Genomic DNA, 19,766 nt, shown 5'->3' on the forward strand with positions numbered 1-19,766 from the left:
ACGTTCACCACACCGAAGACTTCCTTTTGAACCGATCGTATTTTCGTTTGGACCGGTAAGTCGTTTTTCCCTTCTCTTTCACTATCTTCGAACCTAGAGCATGCAACAATACTGGTTGTACGTTACTAGGGGGTGTCGTTTTCCTGTTTCTGCCAAATAAAGCTCTAAGAGCTGTTGTTGTCACCACTTTTGTGGTTTGTAGGGTTTGGATTGAGTTCGCGTGTGTGAGATACCCAAAAAGGGGCATCCTTGTGAGCTTGGAAATACAACTCTGAGGTAAGGGGAGCTAGTTATATTTTAGGAGTTGTATGATTGGCCTGTTTAATTTATTTTGAGTGGTTTACTGTTACACTATATTTTGGGGTGAGCATGTTTTAAATTGCACCTGTTGAATATGTGAAATTTGTGTAACCATGGTTTGATGATTTTGATTTGACTTGGATATATTTGTTGGTTGTACTTGCTTTGTTGGAGAGGCTTGGAGTATGTAATGTTGGTCATGTGGTTAGTAAGTAGGTGCACAAGTACTGTTTTAGGTTAATGTGAGGTATTGAAGTTAAGTAATTTGAAGTATAGAACACCATAGGACAGCTTGGATGACTTAGATAAATCAATTGTGACTTGTTGAGAGTACTGTGTTGGTAGGATAGAGGAATCTTAAAAACCTGAGTTGGCACATCCCTGATGATCCAGTCAGTTGTAACTAGTCATATGTGCTAGCGTCGAAGGTGAGACTGATGCGTTTAGACAAGTTTAATTAGGTACAAAATATGTATTAGAAGTCTTAAAAGTTGGAAGAAAGGCCTGGAAGTGGTAAGGAGTGGGTGAGTGGGTAATTCTGCAAAATTTGCGTTCTGCAGATTATGCAGACTCGCTACGCGAATGTTTTCGCATAGCGAGTTGGTGCGCTGTACGAAAGACTAGAGAGGGTTGCTATATGTTTGGTAAGTCGCGTAGTGAATGTAGTCGCTTTGCGACTGTTGCTAGCTTGAGAAATTAGCCAAATTAATTCGAATAGCGAATTTGGGGCACTATGCGAATTTTAGTTGTCCCCCTGTCAGGTAAATTCGCTCAGCGCATCAAGGGTGGTGCGCTATGCGAATTTTAGCTAAAAAACACTCCCCTCGTAAGGAAAATTCGCTCAACGCACCAAGGGTGGTGCGCTATGCGAATTTTTGCTGTCTTACCTTGCATTTTGGTGCGTTGTGAGACTTGGTTCAGTGAGTTTCATATTTTTCCACATTTGTTTGAGCTGTTTGATGTTGTTTGACTGCCAGGATGTATGTGTGTCCATATATTCAAATTGTGTGGCCTGAAATAATGTGACTGCAAATTGAAATGATAAAATTGAGTGTGAACTGGACATCTCAGGGTGAGATGATTGAAAGTGATGTATGGGGTGTTGTTGTTGTTATGTAAATAGAGGAGAGCAGTGTAAGTGGTGAGAGTAGAGGGAGGTCCTCGTCTATAGTCTTAGAGTTTAGACATAGACAGATGAGGGATTTACCTTGCATAGTGTTGGGGAGTGCCAGCTGAACTACACAAGTGCAAAGACGACCAATAGTGACAGTTATACCAATCCGGATGAGTCGTGTGAGTGTTTGAGTCATGGTCTAAAGTGGTATGCCTTGATTGTTCTTTATATGTAGCTAAGCACGATGATATTTATTGATTGAATTATATGATTACTGCTTGGTTATCTAGCTCACCCTTACTTTATTTGTTGTGTGTTGCTTGTGTATGTTTTTCTTTGCGATGATTATCCACTTGGATGGGAGCAGATGTTGTTGAGGAGGTTCCCATGGAGCAAGAGTTTGAGGATGCTGATGATGCAGTATAGTATTTTTAGGATTTCTAAATTTGAGTTGGTGTTATTTTGAAATACTCTAAACTGTTTAAGTTTAAAATTTCGTCTTCATATTTGGATGACTGTAATTCCGTACTTAATTGCAAGTCATACTCTAACTGTTCTCTTTATTTGAATGTTGACGCCTATATTATATGATTGTGGTTATTATATATTTGGGATGTCTCAGTTTTTCTTAAATTTCAAGATTTCTAATTTGACCCATTATTAAATTAAAATATTATTTAGGGTCTTTACTTAATTAATATTTCATACTATATATATTCTTAATCATAAATTTATCTCAATTAAATCACTTTAATAAAATTAGTTAATAAAATATAATAATCTTATAACATTTAATTATATATATATATATATATATATATATATATATATATATATATATATATAACATTTTTATCACAATTTTCTTTTCAACTTAAATCATTCTCATAAATTCACTTCTATCTTAATATCTAAGTTATATTTAGCCCAATTTTTTGAAATTATTCAAAACATAAGTTGTTCTTAAACTTGCATCATATATATTAATTACTAACGTGAAAAAAAAAAACTTGACCACATATATATCCCATAAATGTCACTATTTTCGTGACCACATATATAATAAATTCGTTAATTTGGTTGGCACAGCCACCAAACTTCCACGTGCAGTTCATCATGTACCTGGGCTAGACAGTTTGACCTCTTTAAGCCTCATTCATCTTTTAACCCATAGAATCAGAATCAGAACCTGGTTACCACAATATGCTTAATTGTCACGAATTAATAAAGCTATTAGCAGCCAATAGGGGCCAAATAGCAAGCATTTATGGCAGCAACCGAAATCAGAAATTCGAGAGTTTTATTTATAAAAAATAAGTTGTCTTCTCTGACTGCAATTCAATGAATCCATAATAGTTACAACGAATTATGCTACATAAAATAATCATTTAGAAAAACACACACACGCATAAAAACTCACAATCATATTTAACGGATATGCAACAAAAATAATTTATTAAGTGTTTTGAATAGAAATCCATTCTTCATGTATACGGTCACTTTTCAATTGCTTGCTTTTAAATTCAAATCCTACTTATTAAACATTGGTAGAGAGTAAGATGACAAAAATTATCTGTATCAGCTAATAAAATCTATTAGTATTCATAAATATTTAATTTTCGATTACAAATAGATTTGGTGTAATTATTATACGGTTTATACTCCCATATATTATTAACCGCCAAAAATTAAAATTAAAATTTAATTTATATTCTATCAAATTAAATATAATTTAAATTTAAATTAATTTATATTTAATTTAATTTAATTTAATTAAAATTAAATTTTGATTTATATTATACTTCATATTTTGTTTTGTAATTTTATATAGATTTTATTTTAAAAATTTATAAAATATATATTTTTTTTAATATTCGCGGATATTCACGTATATTTACGGATTTTAAAATATCTAAATATTTTTAAATGATTTTTTTTGTTGCGGATAATATTACAGGTAAACACTATTTAGGTTTGACCTGATCTAATGTCATTTACAGTGGAGAGTATTTGTTAAAAATCTTCCAATGGGATTGATTCAATTAATATGTAACTTATATTCTTACCTCAAACCACTACTTATAAAATTTTTTAATAGATTTTTTTACTAAAGTAGACCTAATTACAACCCAAACATAATTAATCATGTTATAATTTTTAAGTGAGATGATTTTAGAATTAATATGTTTAAACTCAACTGATTAATTTTTACATTATTTAAATAATTTTATATGATAAAAATGAATGTCTGATTAATAATTGACTGGACGGATAAATATTTTAATTGAATTTAATCAATAATAATAAACATAAAAAGATAACGAAGTTATCACAAGAAATAACATAATAGAAATATAAAAATACCTAATTAGATTAAAGAAAATTAAAAAAATAATTAAGAAAAAGCGTGTTATTGTGTGGTGTAGGGAAGAAAAGAAATGGCATGGTCTTTGATAGTGAAGAGTTGGAGGAAGATGAATTGTTAAAAGAGACAACTTTCATTACTTGGTCCTGGATGAGAGGGAAGACCAAACTCTTTCATCTTCCTTTCATGCAGTGAACTGTTCCTGGGCTGTTCATACAAGAACCATGAAGAAAATAAAATTAGTCGAATGTAGAAAATAGGGATTCAACTGTTTCTAGTAATGAATGTAGGAATTATAATTATATAATAGTGTAGAGAATCGAAATCCCTTTTCTGATTTTAAGAGAAAAAAAAAGTCATTTTAATTATGGATTAAATATATAAAAAAACATGTTTCAACGCGAGAGAGAGAATTCAAATATAAACTATATGTAAGAGGATGCAAATTTACATTGAAAGAGTGAGTTGAATTTCGAACGGAAGCAATGAAATAATATATATGTATCTTTGGTTCGTGCTTACTTTTCGAAGCTACCAGGCAAAACCAACGGGATTAGGTCAAATAAGAGGAATCGGAATAGAAGATTGAATATAGATTTATGGAGTCTACGTCTCAAACCTTAGGTTCATTGCCATTTCCCATGTCTTACGTACCCAATGACCTTTTCTCTTTATAACATAAATAACACTTTTAGTTTATCAACCAGTGCTTCCATTCGATCTGATTTATTAGGGCTTCTCATCCTTACGTGGAAAGGGTTTGTGTCAATCATGCAAACTCACAAATAACACGTATTTTAAATCATTTAAAAAACCTTATTTTAATGAAAATTTTATCATAGAATATTTCCAAAAAGTATAATTATTTTCGTCATTCCGAAAGAAGTACAGAAAGTAGTTGTCTTCTTGTCGTAACAAGATGGCCCGCATCAGACAGACTGGATAAAAAAGCCCACATATTAAAACGGAAAGCCCAAAGTGGACCTTATTGGGTTCAAGGTATGATATACATCTTTCATTTAAGTACAATTTCTTTTCTTTTTCATCATCAGATTCTGCTAGTTATATGTACCACACTTTTTTTTAGTTTATGTTTTAAATATATTCCTATTCATCGTACAATGTTTAAGTATGCATAATACAATGTCAATAACTTTCAAAAGTAATTAATAAAAGATTCTGAAATTAATGTTTCCTGATATCCAAAACACATCTCCGAAATACATTCACAACTCTTTTTTTAATTTAAATTTCTGTAATATATCAAACATCTTTCATTTAATTTTGAAACGCATTAAATACTCTTCAAGAAATTAAATTTAAAGCTCATAGCTTGCTCTGCTTGAACACGCTGAGGTATATTTATTGATTATTATTAAAAAGGGTAGTTTGAAAGCGACTTTTTAAACTTTCGTTGTACTTATTGTCGAAATGTTTTTCTTTTAAATAATTTTAAACACTTTTTTTTTTTATAACAATGCAGTTCTTACCTATTTTTTTAAATATAGTATTCACATTTTGACATTATGATCCAAAGCTCCTTCTAAATAATAGAACTATCAACATTAATCAATACAGATCCGTTGTGTATAAAAGAGCTTTAAATGCAGCAAATAAACTTGATTATTTTAGTCCAAGAAAATAACAAGAACTTAAAAACAAATCAGTGTTTGCGGTCCAACCACAAATTATCCAAAGCACCGTGCAATATATCTCCAAATGTGGATTCATGTGTTTTCACTGTTTATTCCTTTTCTTTTTGGGAGGATTTTTTTTATTAAAAAATATTCTTGATAGAGAAAAAAAAAATTAACGTTTTGAGGTGTTTTTCGGATAAAAATTGAGTTGTTTGTTTGGGGACAGTAGTTGAAACTTACTAAAAGATTATGATAATGTTTGGCGAAAAGAGTGAGAGCATACGATCGCAATGCTAAAATAGGCTGAGAGAAAACGAGTAACTATAGTTGTTTCATATGCATTGAATGGTTCGTCCAAAAGTTGATACCTACTTACTAAATAGGTTCAATGCCCTTTATTTTCCTTTTCCCTATTTTATATATTTTCTGGACCTCGTTACCATAAATCGTGATAAATATGGTTTGTCATAACATCATACGAATTTGCAGTTTTTAACGTCGTACCACTACTTTCGTTTTCTTATTGCTGTCACCAGCAGAAATAATGGAGGTTACGCTTAAAGCTAAGCTCAATACAGTGCACTGTACCATCACACATCCTCACGAACATCCTCACGTTACACATGTTTTCTCTTCAGATTAAAGTGAAGAGAAGAATTTTAAAACATTTTTTACTCCAAAAGTAACCATTTCTTTATTTACTACATTAAAACTCGTAAAAGTGATTCTCAAGCTTCAATCTAAACGTAATGTTACTTTGAGGGAACACGTTCGGCGTAGGAACTAGCTAGAAATGACGAACGCATGCTACCACGCAATCATGCTTGTATAAAGTAATGAGACGCTAGGATCTCAACATTAAACATCATACCCATAATAATTACAGTATCATTTCATCGCACAAGTTTGTATGATTAAACATTTTGAGCCTACATCTGACACAGTCCAAAACTCAAAAGCTGTAGCCCAATTTTTTAATTATGGATTAAGAGCGTTTTATTCCGCTTTTGAAGATTCATTTATAATAAATCTGCATTTAATATGTATATTTAACATCTATAATTATGTGTTGTACCTAACGGTATGATTCTCGTTCTTATTTTTAAGCGGCATGGATGCAGCAAGTGCTATTTTAAGCCATGTGAATTCTGCTACGTATAAGGGTGAATTAATTTTCCGTACAAATTTCTTAAAGTGGGTAGTTTGTGCATGATACGTTTCTGAGTGCAATCGCTGTTTAATTATTGTGAAAGGAAATGAAGTAGAAGTAGCAATGGTAGCCAAGATCTGAGAGATTATGCGCAAAATCTGCAGCATTAAACCATTACAGGGTTCTCACACTCTATTATGATTATGCTGTTCCCCACCCCACAGATCCTTTTTCTCTCAGTCATATTCCGATACACACAAACCACGTACTATATGCTTTAGGTTGATATAGAATCCACATTTTTCTACAAAAAATGCATGGTTTTGGTAACCATCACTGTCAAGTTATTTTTCTTTCTTTGTTTTGCCTAAACAATAGTCTAAGAGAAACGGATTCTGACAAAGAAATCATAGGTCAACATTGACAGCGATAAACTTGCAGGTCTCTTTTTCCTTAAGAAGCTTAAAATCAAACACATGTCGGGTGTTTAACATATAGTCAAAAAATTTGCTATGCTGTGCCACTTTTACTACATTTCATCCAATTTGTGTTAAAATTTTAAATCTAAAGGCAGCTAATTGTTAACTAAGATAAATTAAAGTGAGGAATGAGATTGGATGCTATTGGAACACTGTATGGAGTGGGCGTTGACTAATATCTGATTGGGAATCTGAGGAGAATACAGTGAGTTTGAACAAATTGAGGACAATCTGAAAGTTGGGGGAATCAAATGGGCGAAGGAATATAGTTAGAAAAGATTTGAGAGAGGAATATTTAGAATTTGTGGTGATACAGTCAGCAGCATGTGTAAGAGGGAGTTTAGTTTTGAAGACTTCAGGGAAAAAAGAAGAAAAGGAATGGGGGGACCTAAACATGTGCATGAGTGAGGTGAGATGTATATTGTTTAAAGAAATGCAGCAGAGTAGCACTATTATGGGGATGTGTTCAAATGGGAATATGATATATTCTTCAGTGGTTCTGTAATACAATGTGCTAATTTTTGTGTTTGATGGAAGAGATTTTCATTAGCAGTGTAGAATTGGTATGATCAACAGCCTTCGAACTAGGCCACTGTAATGTGTTGCAAAATTAGGTAAATATTGGACTTCAAACTTTTGTGTACGATTAATTAATTGCTAGCAACCAGTTTTCTTCAAGTTTATTGGCAGATTGACTTCACTTTTTGAAACCAATAAAACTTTGATTCAACTTTTTCACACTTATTTCTTCATTTATAAGTTATCTGTTGTATATTGTCTGCCTCAGTATGAGAAAGTCTAGCATAGTACCGTTCATTCGGGAACACATAATTTAAAGCCTTTATTCCTTCCTTTTCATTACCATTTACAATGTAGAATCACATAATGCCTACTACAAAACTTCGATATGGGACTATCTCAAGTTTTCAAAATCAGTTTCAAATATTAACAGCAACTTTTTTAGTCAAAAGTTCAACATTTAAAACTATTGATTGATTGTTATATAAATTTCAACATCATATAGATATGTTTCACAAACTAGTATGCAAGTTCAATTGCGTTGAAGTATATTTTAAATGTGAAGTTTGCAAGTTCAATTAAAAATAATTAGTTAATAAAAAAATAAAGAGTGGTTTGAGAAACACTTCGTAAATAGATTCTGATATTATATTATAATTTTGATTTAAAATTTTCTTAATCTCGTGAATTACGTTTTTGAGAATAAGTTATCCCCTTCCTTCTATATTATAGGCAGTGTAATCATGACAAAATTATCAAAATTGTAGAAGAATTGTGTAGAATGCACCATAATTTGACTGTTTGGATCCGCGACTTTAGAATAGGATGATAGTAGGTTAGATATCCCTGAAAAAATGTCTATAATTTTTTTATACATGTGAATATCCACATATATTTTTATATTTGATGTTTTTAAAATTTGAAATAAAATTATTTAAAAGTAAAGCTTTAAAATATAAACTTTGATAAATTTTTTTTGAAATATAATTTAAATTAAATTATTCATCAAAATATTAATATAAATTAAAAAATTAAATGAATTACACCAAAAAAAAATTTAAAATAATTTTTTTTAAAAAAAAAAATTAATTTCACGTGTTTAAATAAAAAATAAATAAAGATATATAGAATTAAATGATAAATAATTTTTCAGTAATTAATATTGTTTTTGCCAATTTGTTTAATCGAATATAATGTTCATAACCAATTTGTAAAATATACAATTTAGTTTACTTCTATTAACTTATTAAATGTGATATTAAGTAAACTTTATGAAAATTTAAATTAAACCGTGGAAGAAAAATAATATTTCTAAGATATTAAAGATGACTAAAGTATAGCTAGGATATAATTATATTAAAAGTGAAAAATTAAATTGGTGTTTAGCACGTGTTTGGTGTGGTTGGAAGGAAAAAGGTTGAGGGAGAAATAAAGTAAGAAAAGAGAAATCAATAACTATTTTATTCGTTTCATCTTTTTAATGTTTTAAGTTATATTAAGAAGTATAATTAATATTTTTTGTAGAGGATATTTTCTTTTTGCAATAATTTTTAATAGAGTAGAAAATATAAAACTTTTACAGGTGTCACTAAATCCTTCCCAAAGCTCCAAAATTTAAACGTTGCAGTTGAAGTGTTTGATGAATTGTTTTAAAGTGACTAAGAATGATAGAAGGAGAGATGAAAAGAAAAAATGGAAATTGTAGTGATATTTTTTGAGGCAGAAAGTAAAAATGAGTGTTGGCAATGCCAACTGTCCACTAAGGAAAAAGAGGCGAGTGATGATGAAAATGAAAGGGTGGAGGATTAGGACTGAGTTGGCTATACACACTACACAACAACAAGGGCTTTGATCAGAACACAGCAGAAGCGAAGATGAACAGAACTGAGCCATTTAATGAGAGGTCCATTTACTACTATACTACCATACTATAGCATAGTATGTATAGAAGTTCGCGTTATTGAAGGGATGCAAAAGAGAAAGCTGAAGTGTCAGTTTTGGCGTGCACAACTCAGCAACTTGCACCCCAGAAATTGAATCGTGTCTACACACTTTCTCACCTAAAATCAAAGACCAAAATGCATTAGGAAAAGTGTAACAAAGTGGCAATGTTCAAGGCTGCTAGACTCAACACAACCTTTGTTTCTTAACACTTTGGCATTTTCTGTACTATGAGTTACACATGAGAAAAAGAAACCGCTTCACCTCAGTCTCTGCTTGATTGTTCTTTTTCTTTTTACTTTTTTCCTTTTTTTTGTGTTTTATCCCTTCAGCTTCTGGCTTCCGTGTCTGTGTTGAAAGTTGGAACTTGAAACTCAGTTTGGTGCTCCTGACTCCATACACAAACAAACACACTGTCATGCACAGCAACAACAGCTATTGCACTGCACCATTTGTCTTGTCCATCTTCTATTGAACTCCCACTGTGCGTGAGTCTCTTGCCTCTGTGATTCTGGTGTAAGATCTTGGTTTACCATTCTCTCGCTTTACCTTTATTTTTGTTACCTTCTGCTTCGTATCTGGTTATGCTGTGTTAGATATTCTTTAACCGTTTTTCTCTAGAAAAAAAATGATATTTTTTTCTATAAATTTAACAGAAGGGGTGTGCGAATACTGTTTTTTTTTTGGCAATGCGTTTTGTTCGTTTATCTATATATATGGGTTTAAAAAAAAAGGGGTGTTGGGTGTTGTTGGGAACTACACGGAGAGTGAAGTTTGGTGCTTGTCATTTTGATTTGCAAGTTGATCTGGGGCATATTTCTTCATGTGTGGTTGAGAGTTTCACAGCACCAAACAGCATAAAGTTATGATCTTGCCTTCATTATTTTACTAGATATCTGTGATACATTCTGGTGGATTCCTCAGATTTCAGCAGCCTAAGTTTGTTTATGATATATTCTTGCAAGTAGCTGATGTATGATTGTTCATTACTATAATAACTCCATATTCGTGATCTTCTTCATTTATTCCATGCTTGGCAAAAGATTCTTGTTGTCTACAGTTTTGGTGGTTTTTTCAACTGATACCGAGATGCTGTTTTCAGTTGCAGGTTTTCAAACTTCAACCATATAAAAAAGAAAAAAAAAGAAAGAAAACAAAACAAAACAAAAAGCATTACACAAGTATAGATTTAGATATATCAATTGATGTTGGATTTGGAACTTGGAGCTTTAAGGGCACTAGAGATGTCGTTGGTGTGAATCTTTATTGGCTTTTAAAAAACAAAGAAACAGAAAGTGAAAGATAAAGAAATATGGGAAAGTGAGGTGGAGTCAGATTTGTGTCTCTGGTTTGATAATTGTTTAGTGTTAACACTCTGTTGGCTGTGTCCCCTGAGCTGACTCGGTGCGCCCGGGCTCCGTGGGCTTTGCCGCCGACCAAGGAAACAGTCTCTTGGTGGAGTCCCTTCCCATTTAAGAGAACCTTTGCTTAAAAAATTGGACTCTCTCATCTCTCTCATTATTCATTCACCTTCTGCCTTGTTTGCTGTAAAGATTCGGTCACACTCTGCACTATTTAACCTTGCTGCTCTAAAACCTTCCTTTTCTCTCTTAAGCCACCAACCAAACTTGAATTAATCTTAGTGTGAGTTGGCCCTCAGACCTGGGCTTGTCTTCTCTTTCCCTTTCTGAGGAAATTTTGTCTGCTATATGTGTAGGGATGTTTTATTGGGGCTTTCTATGATTTATTGGATTTGGAGATCAGCTACTGAGTAGTGGTGAAATCTGTTTTTTGTTGTTTCAATCGAGTCAGCCTCAGCTGAGAGGAAGCAGATCTTATACTGTCAAGATGAAGTTCATGAAGCTTGGATCCAAGCCTGATACCTTTCAGACTGATGGGAACAATGTTAGGTGAGATTATGTATTTTCTTTATCAGTGTGATGATGTTTTTCCTGAGATGAATTACACTACTTGATCTGAAGAAGTTCCTTGTTTTTTCATTTACCAAATATGCATAAATTTACACAACCTGAAGTCTCAAACACGTTCTCCCAATAGTTCTTTCTTTAGCTCCAGTAGTTTGCTTTTGAAGTTGGATAATTGATAGTGTTTGGATAACACAGAAGAATCAATTCTACCCTACAAAATCATGGTGATACCATGAAAAAGTGGAGGCAATTATTTTATTACTTTACCTCCACTATGAAAAATAAATTGATTATTTCTCACCATGTATCTAATCCAACACACTATGTAAGAATTTGATACTTCTTATTTGTCATGATTTCTCTTTATGTACGTATGTATACTTCATTCTTCAAGGAGCTTTTCTGTGATTGAGGAGATGCTTTCAGCTTCATTCCTATCTTCTATTTTTAATTGGGACAATAACTACTCTCAGTATTCGAACTTGTAAATGGCTTCTAGCTTTCATAATGCATGGTATGAGTAAATAAAATACGCAAAAAGATAATGTTGGAAAATGTAGCTTATTAAATATTAAATAATACACACATCAACAATAATCGTGCCCTGTACCCGATGGCTATTGACCTGTGGCATCTTTGGTGGCCGCCCTAGCTAGGACTCATACATTCCTTTGATGGTTTAATTATCTTTTTTATCTTATTTTTCTCCATTAACTCCTATAACTACTGTTTTGTAAGTGCATTGTTGCTACACAGGACAATTTATCCAATTATTCATTCAAATTATTGGTATTCTTTTATATGACAACTAAACCTTACCCACTTACATTTTCTATATCCTCTAAAACTGTATTCTTGGTATTGTCATATGCAAATTATGTTAATTTTATAATATACTGGCCACATAATTCACACTTTATACATACCCTTTTAGAAACAATATTGATCCAAATCAACCAAAATTTGGAATACAACAGTCACTGAGTCACATATCCTAATAACTACTGCACACAGCATCTTTTGCTGTGTAACTGCATCAAGTATGTAAAAAGTAGCTTGAAAGAAGCCAATTAGCTCATGCTCAATCCAGTGCTCTGAGAAGAAGCTATTTGCAAAGTTTCGTGGTGTTAAAATGAGCTTTCAGAAGCCATTATATATTAGTTGGATATCCTCTTCAAATGAACAAAGGTTTAACATGATAAATATGGCACATGGAAAAAGCTACATACAATAAGAATTTGCATATTGAGCATGGAATCAAATCATTAACTGAGTTTGTTTAGTCCACTTGCGATGCTGAATAATACATTTAAAAAGAGCATACAAGAAAAAGAAAATTAAAGGTCTTAGGTCCTCAATCATTTTTTAACCCGCCCCCCATACTTCTCTGGATTTTTTTTTCCCATTTTATGCAACCTTCAGACAGTATTTCTCAAGATGCATTTCGTGTGCAGGTATGTGGCAAGTGAGTTGGCGTCAGATATTGTTGTTAGTGTAGGAGACATCAAGTTTTATTTGCATAAGGTATGATTCAGCCCAGTAAACTTATCTAGTCTCCCGCTGAGAATTTTCATACTGGCATTTAATGATTTGTGTAAGTCTGAGTTTTGGTCTTATTTCGTTAAGTAAATTGGTCATTTTTTTTATTCCTTAGCACGTACCTAAAGGACATACAGTAAAAAGCTCAGTTGGTAAACTACTTGTCTAAATTTCTCTATGATAGGGACTGAATCTATAAGAGCTGTTTCTGACCTATGTTAAATTCGCTTTCTAAGGTTGAATTCAACAGTTTTAGTTTCTTTTCTTATGAGTTTAAGCTCTGTAAGATTAGCAAAGAATGTGGTTGGGCCACTATTACTTGAAAGTCACTGTAGAGGCTGAGGAAACTGGCCATATTAGTTACAACTTCAAAATAAACAGTTAAGTAAATTTGGATGCAAGTTTTCATTTTATGTTACTGATATATACCAAATCCTTTGATGTGTAGTTTCCTCTCCTTTCAAAGAGTTCACACTTACAGACATTGATCTCCCTCAACAACGAAGAAAATTTAGATGAAATTCAGATTTCTGACATTCCCGGTGGTGCAACTACTTTTGAAATATGTGCTAAGTTTTGCTATGGTATGACCGTTACCCTCAATGCCTACAATGTAATAGCAACTCGGTGTGCAGCAGAGTATCTTGGAATGCATGAGACCATTGAGAAAGGAAACCTCGTTTACAAGATTGATGTTTTCCTTAGCTCTAGCATTTTCCGTAGTTGGAAGGATTCAATCATCCTTCTTCAGACTTCAAAGTCTATGTTACCCTTGGTTGAGGACCTAAAGGTAGTCAGTCATTGCGTTGATTCCATTGCAAATAAGGCATGTGTTGATGTATCCAAAGTTGACTGGTCCTACACCTATAACCGGAGGAAGCTTCCAGAGGAAAATGGGATCGAGTCAAACCAGAATGGACTCAGAACAAGACTGGTGCCAAAAGACTGGTGGGTAGAAGATTTATGCGAGCTTGAAGTTGATCTATACAAGTCTGTGATTTCAAATATTAAATCCAAGGCATTTCAATCCAATGAAGTAATTGGTGAAGCTTTGAAAGCGTATGCTTACAGAAGATTGCCAAATTTCAGCAAGGGTATGATCCAGTGTGGGGATGTGTCAAAGCATCGTGTAATAGTTGAAACTATTGTGTGGTTGTTGCCTACTGAGAAAGGCAGTGTTCCTTGTAGGTTCTTACTCAAGTTGTTGAAAGCTGCCATTTTTGTAGAATCAGGAGATAGAACTAAAGAAGAGCTGGTAAAGAGAATTGGGCAACAGCTGGAGGAGGCTTCTGTAAGTGATATTTTGATTCAAGCACCAGATGGGGATGCTAAAATGTATGATGTCAGTATAGTACAAAACATTGTTACAGAGTTTTTTACGAAAGATTACAATGTTGATATTGAATCAGTTGCGGGTGGTGAACTTGAGGGAATAAGAAAACCGGGGATTTTATCAGATGCTTCCAAGCTGATGGTTGCAAAACTGATAGATGGATACCTTGCTGAAATTGCAAAAGATCCCAATTTACCTTTGTCTGATTTTGTTAATCTTGCTGAGTTAGTGTCTAGCATCTCTCGTCCAGCTCATGATGGCCTTTACAGGGCTATTGATACATATCTGAAGGTAATTGTTCTCAATAAGAATTATTTTATTCAATTTGCATTTTCATTTTGGCTTTGATAGTGAGCTTCTACACTCTGGTAAATCCGTATAGAAAATTTATGTACTCACTCAATATGCAGTAATATTTTAGCTTCACTCTTTTTTAAGTTGTATTAGGAGGTAACTAATTCATTTGCTTCTATTTTATCTTGCTTCAAATTTTTAAACACCACAGGAGCATCCTGGGATCAGCAAAGGCGAAAAGAAGAGGATATGCAAGCTGATGGATTGTAGAAAGCTATCAGTTGACGCATGCTTGCATGCAGTGCAAAACGAGAGACTACCATTGCGTGTAGTTGTGCAGGTACTATATTTTGAGCAGTTAAGAACTGCTGCATCATCCGGCACTAGCACTCCTGACATACCTAGAGGAATCAAAGACTTGAACAATGAATCCAATGGAAGCTCAAGGTCAGGGACAACTAACCCAGAAGACGAGTTGGATGCTGTGGCCACAGCTGAGGAACTGAAAGCATTAAGAAAGGAACTTGCATCATTGAGGCTGAGCAATGGAGTTGGAAACAATGACAAAGATGGAGATATCAAACCCAGCATGGACAAAGCTGTCATTGGCAAGGTGAAAGGGTTGCTCAAGTCAAAAAGGTCTTTCATAAAGCTTTGGGCTAGCAAAGGGGGTCAAGGGGAAAATAGTGGCTCAGACTCGTCAGAGAGTATTAGTTCTGCTAACCCAGAAGAAGCAAAATCTACTCCTTCCAGAAATAGGAGACATTCAGTTTCCTGAGAGTAGTTTGGTTCGTTTTGTGGGCTTTTCTATTATTGCTTCTTTTCTTTCTTTCTTTTTATTACTAGTTCACTATGACAAGATTCCAACACCAGTGGTTAATATCTTCTATATTGAGTAGAGTACATATAGTTTAAAATAGTTGAGTTGTGAAGAATGGAAATCATGTAATCAAAACATCTATCCTATCAATAGTTTTTAAGCTGCCCTTCGCACTTCCTTGAGATTGAAATATCCCAAGATTACAACCGCACACTCCTTTTCTCAGTAACTATTTAAAGGAAACTGATGGTATAAATGGGAATTTACCACTTACCACTATAATGTAGTGATGTAGTGTTATCTGTTACTTCCATGTGTTTTTGCTGAAACACTGACAAGAATTCATGGTCTATTATTTCGCACCTAATATTTGAATAACTTTTTAGTCTGCTATAAAAGATGTGCAAGTAGAAGTAGATTCGTCTGGTATATAAAATAAAGCTATTGTTTCGGGGGGATCTGAGAGGCTGCCAGATGACATTTGCATTAACATTTTGTGGACCTGCAAGCTTTCCATTATTATAGTTTGAAGTCAAACCAGTGGTTTTTGCATATAATTTAAAGTCCACTTGTGGAATCTTTAGAGATTCATTCTTATTTACTTCAGCATTGAAGAAAGGAATTAGTGAGTGTAATCCAAAATGTGTCAAAATGTCTTCGATTGAGATAATATCTTAATGATTTCATACTAGTTTTAATGACTTTATTTTTGAGAAATCATAATGATAAAGCAATAGAAAAAACTTCAATTTTGAAATGGAATAATAAAGTTAAACTATGTTAAATCAATCAAGTGACATTAGGTGGCGGTCTGAAATTGTAATTTAATCATCCTTGTTTATCCAAACACATATCAGAAGAAACCAACCTGTTCCCTAAAATCCACATAAGCATGCTTTAAAATGCACGTCACAAACATTGAAAATTAATTGTAATCCGGCACTGATTAATCGCATAGCAATCCTTCAAGGTTTGGTCAGTAATAGTATATTAATTAAATCAAGGTTACTCCTTAGGCCAGTTAATTGTGCCGCGGCAGCTAGTTTAATCAAACTCTAATAAATATTACTAATGCCACCAAATAGTTACTATGTTATAATACTTTTTAATAACTTATCTGTTAACTTCAGTTGGTTAATATTGTACTTTTATTCACTTCGTTTCTGTCACAAGTTGTGTTAAGTTTCAGAAGCTATACTCCAAAATCTAAAAGCAACATTCGTTTATTACAAAGAGTGTCTAGATCAAAGCCGTAGAATGGTTATTTGTTACACACATAATATTGATAAAGATAAGAAAAAATGAAAAACCGAAATCATTGTGAAAAAAAGGTTATTACTTAATACTGTACACAAGGCCGTGTTGAAATTGAAGGGGTGGAGAAGGACTTTCTTTTTCCAACTTCAGCTGATATTAGATTCAACAAAAAAGGGTCAAATTCTTTGAAAGGTGCCTGTAAGCAAGTAATAATAATATTGGCCAAATTCCATTTGTCTTCCTGATGCATTGAAGGGACACATAAATATATGAATATAGTTTGTGTTTGTGATGAAGATACACCAATAATAGTCCCTCTATTTCACAAACTAATTTTGAAATGTGTAGGGCCTAATCAAACATAATTATAGTATTAGTAGTATGCAGGGGATAAAAAGGGTCCTGCCCCTCAAATTAAATATCACAGCAATTTGGAACTATTGTGGAGTTCTTTAACCACATAAGATAGATGCATGTATATAAGGCCAAATTCTTAGCTGAGAAAGATTAACCTAATTGGAATCCCATTCTCCATAGACCTTAATTTTGTTGGGAAATACGCCAAACTCTTTTCATGTGGATGCAGATGTGGTCCATTTCGGATAAAGATGCCAAATGCCACGTATCCAACTTCTGACCATAACATCCAATGCCTTTTGTGTAGCTTTATACGCCAGCTTAATCATTATCATCCTTGTGTCATGCATCATCAGACCTCACTCTACTTTTTTAATCAATTGGTATCAAGCTCTATTGATGAACAAGCAAGTTCGGGATGGAAATTATATATTCATTTCTTCGAAATCAAAGTGTAAAAATGTCTTACTGAAAAGCACATGGGAAAGCGTTGAACAGAAGATAAATCTAGCAACAATTAATATCATATAATAAACTGTAACGAATCACTATATTCATGACAATACTGGAGCTTCCATTCACATTGATCTGAATAAGGAATCAAGCAAGAACTTGATGGTTGGAAAAATGCATATACGTTGATTTGAATCCAATCCAACTATGGAGAAATTCCAACATCTGCGGAGAACCTGAGCAGGCCCAGAACACCCGTTTCTTTGGAATACTATCTAGCCACACATTGTTTCCACAAGACCCTACCCATCAGTAACTCAACCATGGTTGAATTTATATGATATAAAATTAACTACAAGTAACGTTATTCTAATATTATATGTTATATTAATAAACAAATGTGAACAAGATTGGTTGATTAATTGATGATGCATGCATGTCCCACACTCACTTTATATATGCCCAACTCACCTTTCTTCCACCATATATATAAAAACCTGCATCCTTTCTGCTTCTACACTCACTGTCTGATCAGTCTAGTTGATTCATAGTAAGAGTGTTGTGGAGTGGATCAAAAGAAGAAAAATATGAGCTGCAATGGTTGTCGTGTTCTCAGAAAGGGTTGCAGTGAGAACTGCATGCTACGACATTGCCTACAATTGATAGAGAACCCACAAGCCCAAGCTCACGCCACCCTCTTTGTGGCCAAGTTCTTTGGCCGTGCTGCTCTCATGTCGTTCCTTTCCGCCGTACCTGCCAACCAAAGATCCGGTACGCAATGTAACCTTATCTATGTATGCATAAAAAACAGTTGCCAAGGTACATATATGGGGATACATGAGTTATGTGCTTCTGATTTTCTCAGAACATATCCAACAGTACAATCTTTTAAAAACTTCAAAAAGTTTCTACAGTTATTTTACAATTCTTAAGTACTGTTAAAAACACTTGCTTATATAAGAAATTATTATACATAAGAACTAGTTCCTTAGGTTAAGAACCCCAGAGCCACTCCTACCAAAGATGCTTTTGCATCACTAATCTTTCAAATAGCAAACTATAAAGCTAGAATGATATCATAATATCGTAGGCAAGCCAGTTCCATATAACCAATTGTTTTATCTTCTCTAAATAATCGGCCCCACGGCCGGGTTTCCAAATTGAAGTGTTAGATAAGAAGTTCCATCAACATGTATTCTTTTAGCATATACAGTATGTTATCTGGTTCCGTTAAATTAGATGAGACATATAGTTAAAGTTTCAGTATGCAACTGCAGTATATAGCAAATCGTTTACTACTATAATGAACCATATATAGGACGATTGATGAGGAGCTTAATTATGCAGCGCTATTTGAGTGTGTGTGTTTTGAGGAAGTTTGGAGAAAAAGTTGTGACATTTGGTGTGTGTATGTGGCACTGACAGCTTTGTTTCAGTCACTGCTTTATGAAGCAGTGGGGCGTACTATAAATCCAGTGAATGGAGCAGTGGGGTTGTTGTGGAGTGGGAACTGGCAGCTGTGCCAAATGGGTGTGGAGAAAGTGCTCCGAGGTGGTGCTGCGTTGACCCCACTCCCTCACTTCCTCAGTAGTGTAGATGTGCACCATCAACACCATGTAACTGAGAGAGTGATGATTGCAGGTGGAACATTGTGTCACCAGGCAAAGAAGCAACGTGTGGGGACACCCTCCCAGGAATCTGAGACCTCCTATATGGGACGTAAACCACAGGATTCTGCCCCTCAAAGTCAAAGGAACCTCCTTACACTATTCTTCTGATACCTTAATTGCGTTTCTGGGGATTCACATGCTTTTATCAAGCTGATGTTAGTGGCATAATCAAAGAGATATCATACCATAACTAGAGATCGAAATCGGTTTTACCATTTTAAGGATAGGAGTTACTCTTATCTTTTAGATTAATTAGCCCTTGATTATGGCTGTAAATGAGTTGAGTATTTGAATGTTATAACCATTGAAAAATATTAATTACTTACATTTGAGTCATTAGTTTGTTCAAATGAGTAAACTTACCTACATTATTGTAGGTATTGTTAAGGTTGTTCTTCTATCATATTTAAAGTTTCATATGCAATGTATTAAATAAGATGTATATTATCAAGATAAATTTTTAACACCAACCATATCTATTGTAGTGTGTGCAAGTCTTCTTTAAATCTATTTCAAAAACTAAATATGACTCATTAAAAACAAACTTGAATTTTATGTGCTTAGTTCAATTGTAAATTAGTAATTTTTGTTTTAGGAAAAAAATTAAGTT

At 33.5% G+C, this 19,766-nt stretch overlaps 2 protein-coding genes across 10 annotated transcripts; both read left to right on the top strand.

Annotated features, from left to right (window-relative positions):
• The first annotated feature begins 9,246 nt into the window (after nt 1–9,246).
• NPY2 (Phototropic-responsive NPH3 family protein) lies at nt 9,247–15,601 on the top strand. 8 transcript variants are annotated; one of them, XM_088096881.1, is made up of 6 exons: nt 9,247–10,021; nt 10,608–11,149; nt 11,223–11,415; nt 12,888–12,957; nt 13,421–14,596; nt 14,811–15,601. In XM_088096881.1, exons 3-6 carry the CDS (start codon nt 11,354–11,356, stop codon nt 15,375–15,377), a joined length of 1,875 nt encoding a protein of 624 aa, XP_087953007.1. In that variant the 5' UTR covers nt 9,247–10,021; nt 10,608–11,149; nt 11,223–11,353; the 3' UTR covers nt 15,378–15,601. The 8 variants fall into 8 exon arrangements, with proteins under 8 accessions (XP_087953007.1, XP_047172297.2, XP_047172298.2 ...); XM_047316341.2 differs by having other exon boundaries at nt 10,608–11,415; XM_047316342.2 differs by lacking the exon at nt 10,608–11,149.
• A 1,224-nt stretch (nt 15,602–16,825) lies between these two features.
• LOC124840300 (LOB domain-containing protein 38-like) lies at nt 16,826–19,701 on the top strand. Of its 2 annotated transcripts, XM_047316340.2 has the most exons (3): nt 16,826–18,257; nt 18,912–19,037; nt 19,128–19,701. In XM_047316340.2, the coding sequence occupies exons 1-3, from the start codon at nt 18,074–18,076 to the stop codon at nt 19,262–19,264; spliced, it is 447 nt and encodes a 148-aa protein (XP_047172296.1). In that variant the 5' UTR covers nt 16,826–18,073; the 3' UTR covers nt 19,265–19,701. The 2 variants fall into 2 exon arrangements, with proteins under 2 accessions (XP_047172296.1, XP_047172294.1); XM_047316338.2 differs by having other exon boundaries at nt 16,832–18,257; nt 18,912–19,695.
• The last annotated feature ends 65 nt before the right edge of the window (nt 19,702–19,766 follow it).

The sequence above is a fragment of the Vigna umbellata genome, chromosome 8 (genome assembly GCF_029865625.1).
Source record: "Vigna umbellata cultivar VRB3 chromosome 8, Vumbellata_1.0, whole genome shotgun sequence".
Classification (NCBI taxonomy): domain Eukaryota; kingdom Viridiplantae; phylum Streptophyta; class Magnoliopsida; order Fabales; family Fabaceae; genus Vigna; species Vigna umbellata.

Coding starts and splice junctions, on each gene's coding strand:
- LOC124840300 (XM_047316338.2), top strand. CDS start 18,074: ATGAGCTGCAATGGTTGTCGTGTTCTCAGAAAGGGTTGCAGTGAGAAC. Junction 18,258..18,911: donor ACCTGCCAACCAAAGATCCG/GTACGCAATGTA, acceptor TGGCACTGACAG/CTTTGTTTCAGTCACTGCTT.
- NPY2 (XM_047316341.2), top strand. CDS start 11,354: ATGAAGTTCATGAAGCTTGGATCCAAGCCTGATACCTTTCAGACTGAT. Junction 12,958..13,420: donor TCAAGTTTTATTTGCATAAG/GTATGATTCAGC, acceptor TTTGATGTGTAG/TTTCCTCTCCTTTCAAAGAG. Junction 14,597..14,810: donor CTATTGATACATATCTGAAG/GTAATTGTTCTC, acceptor TAAACACCACAG/GAGCATCCTGGGATCAGCAA.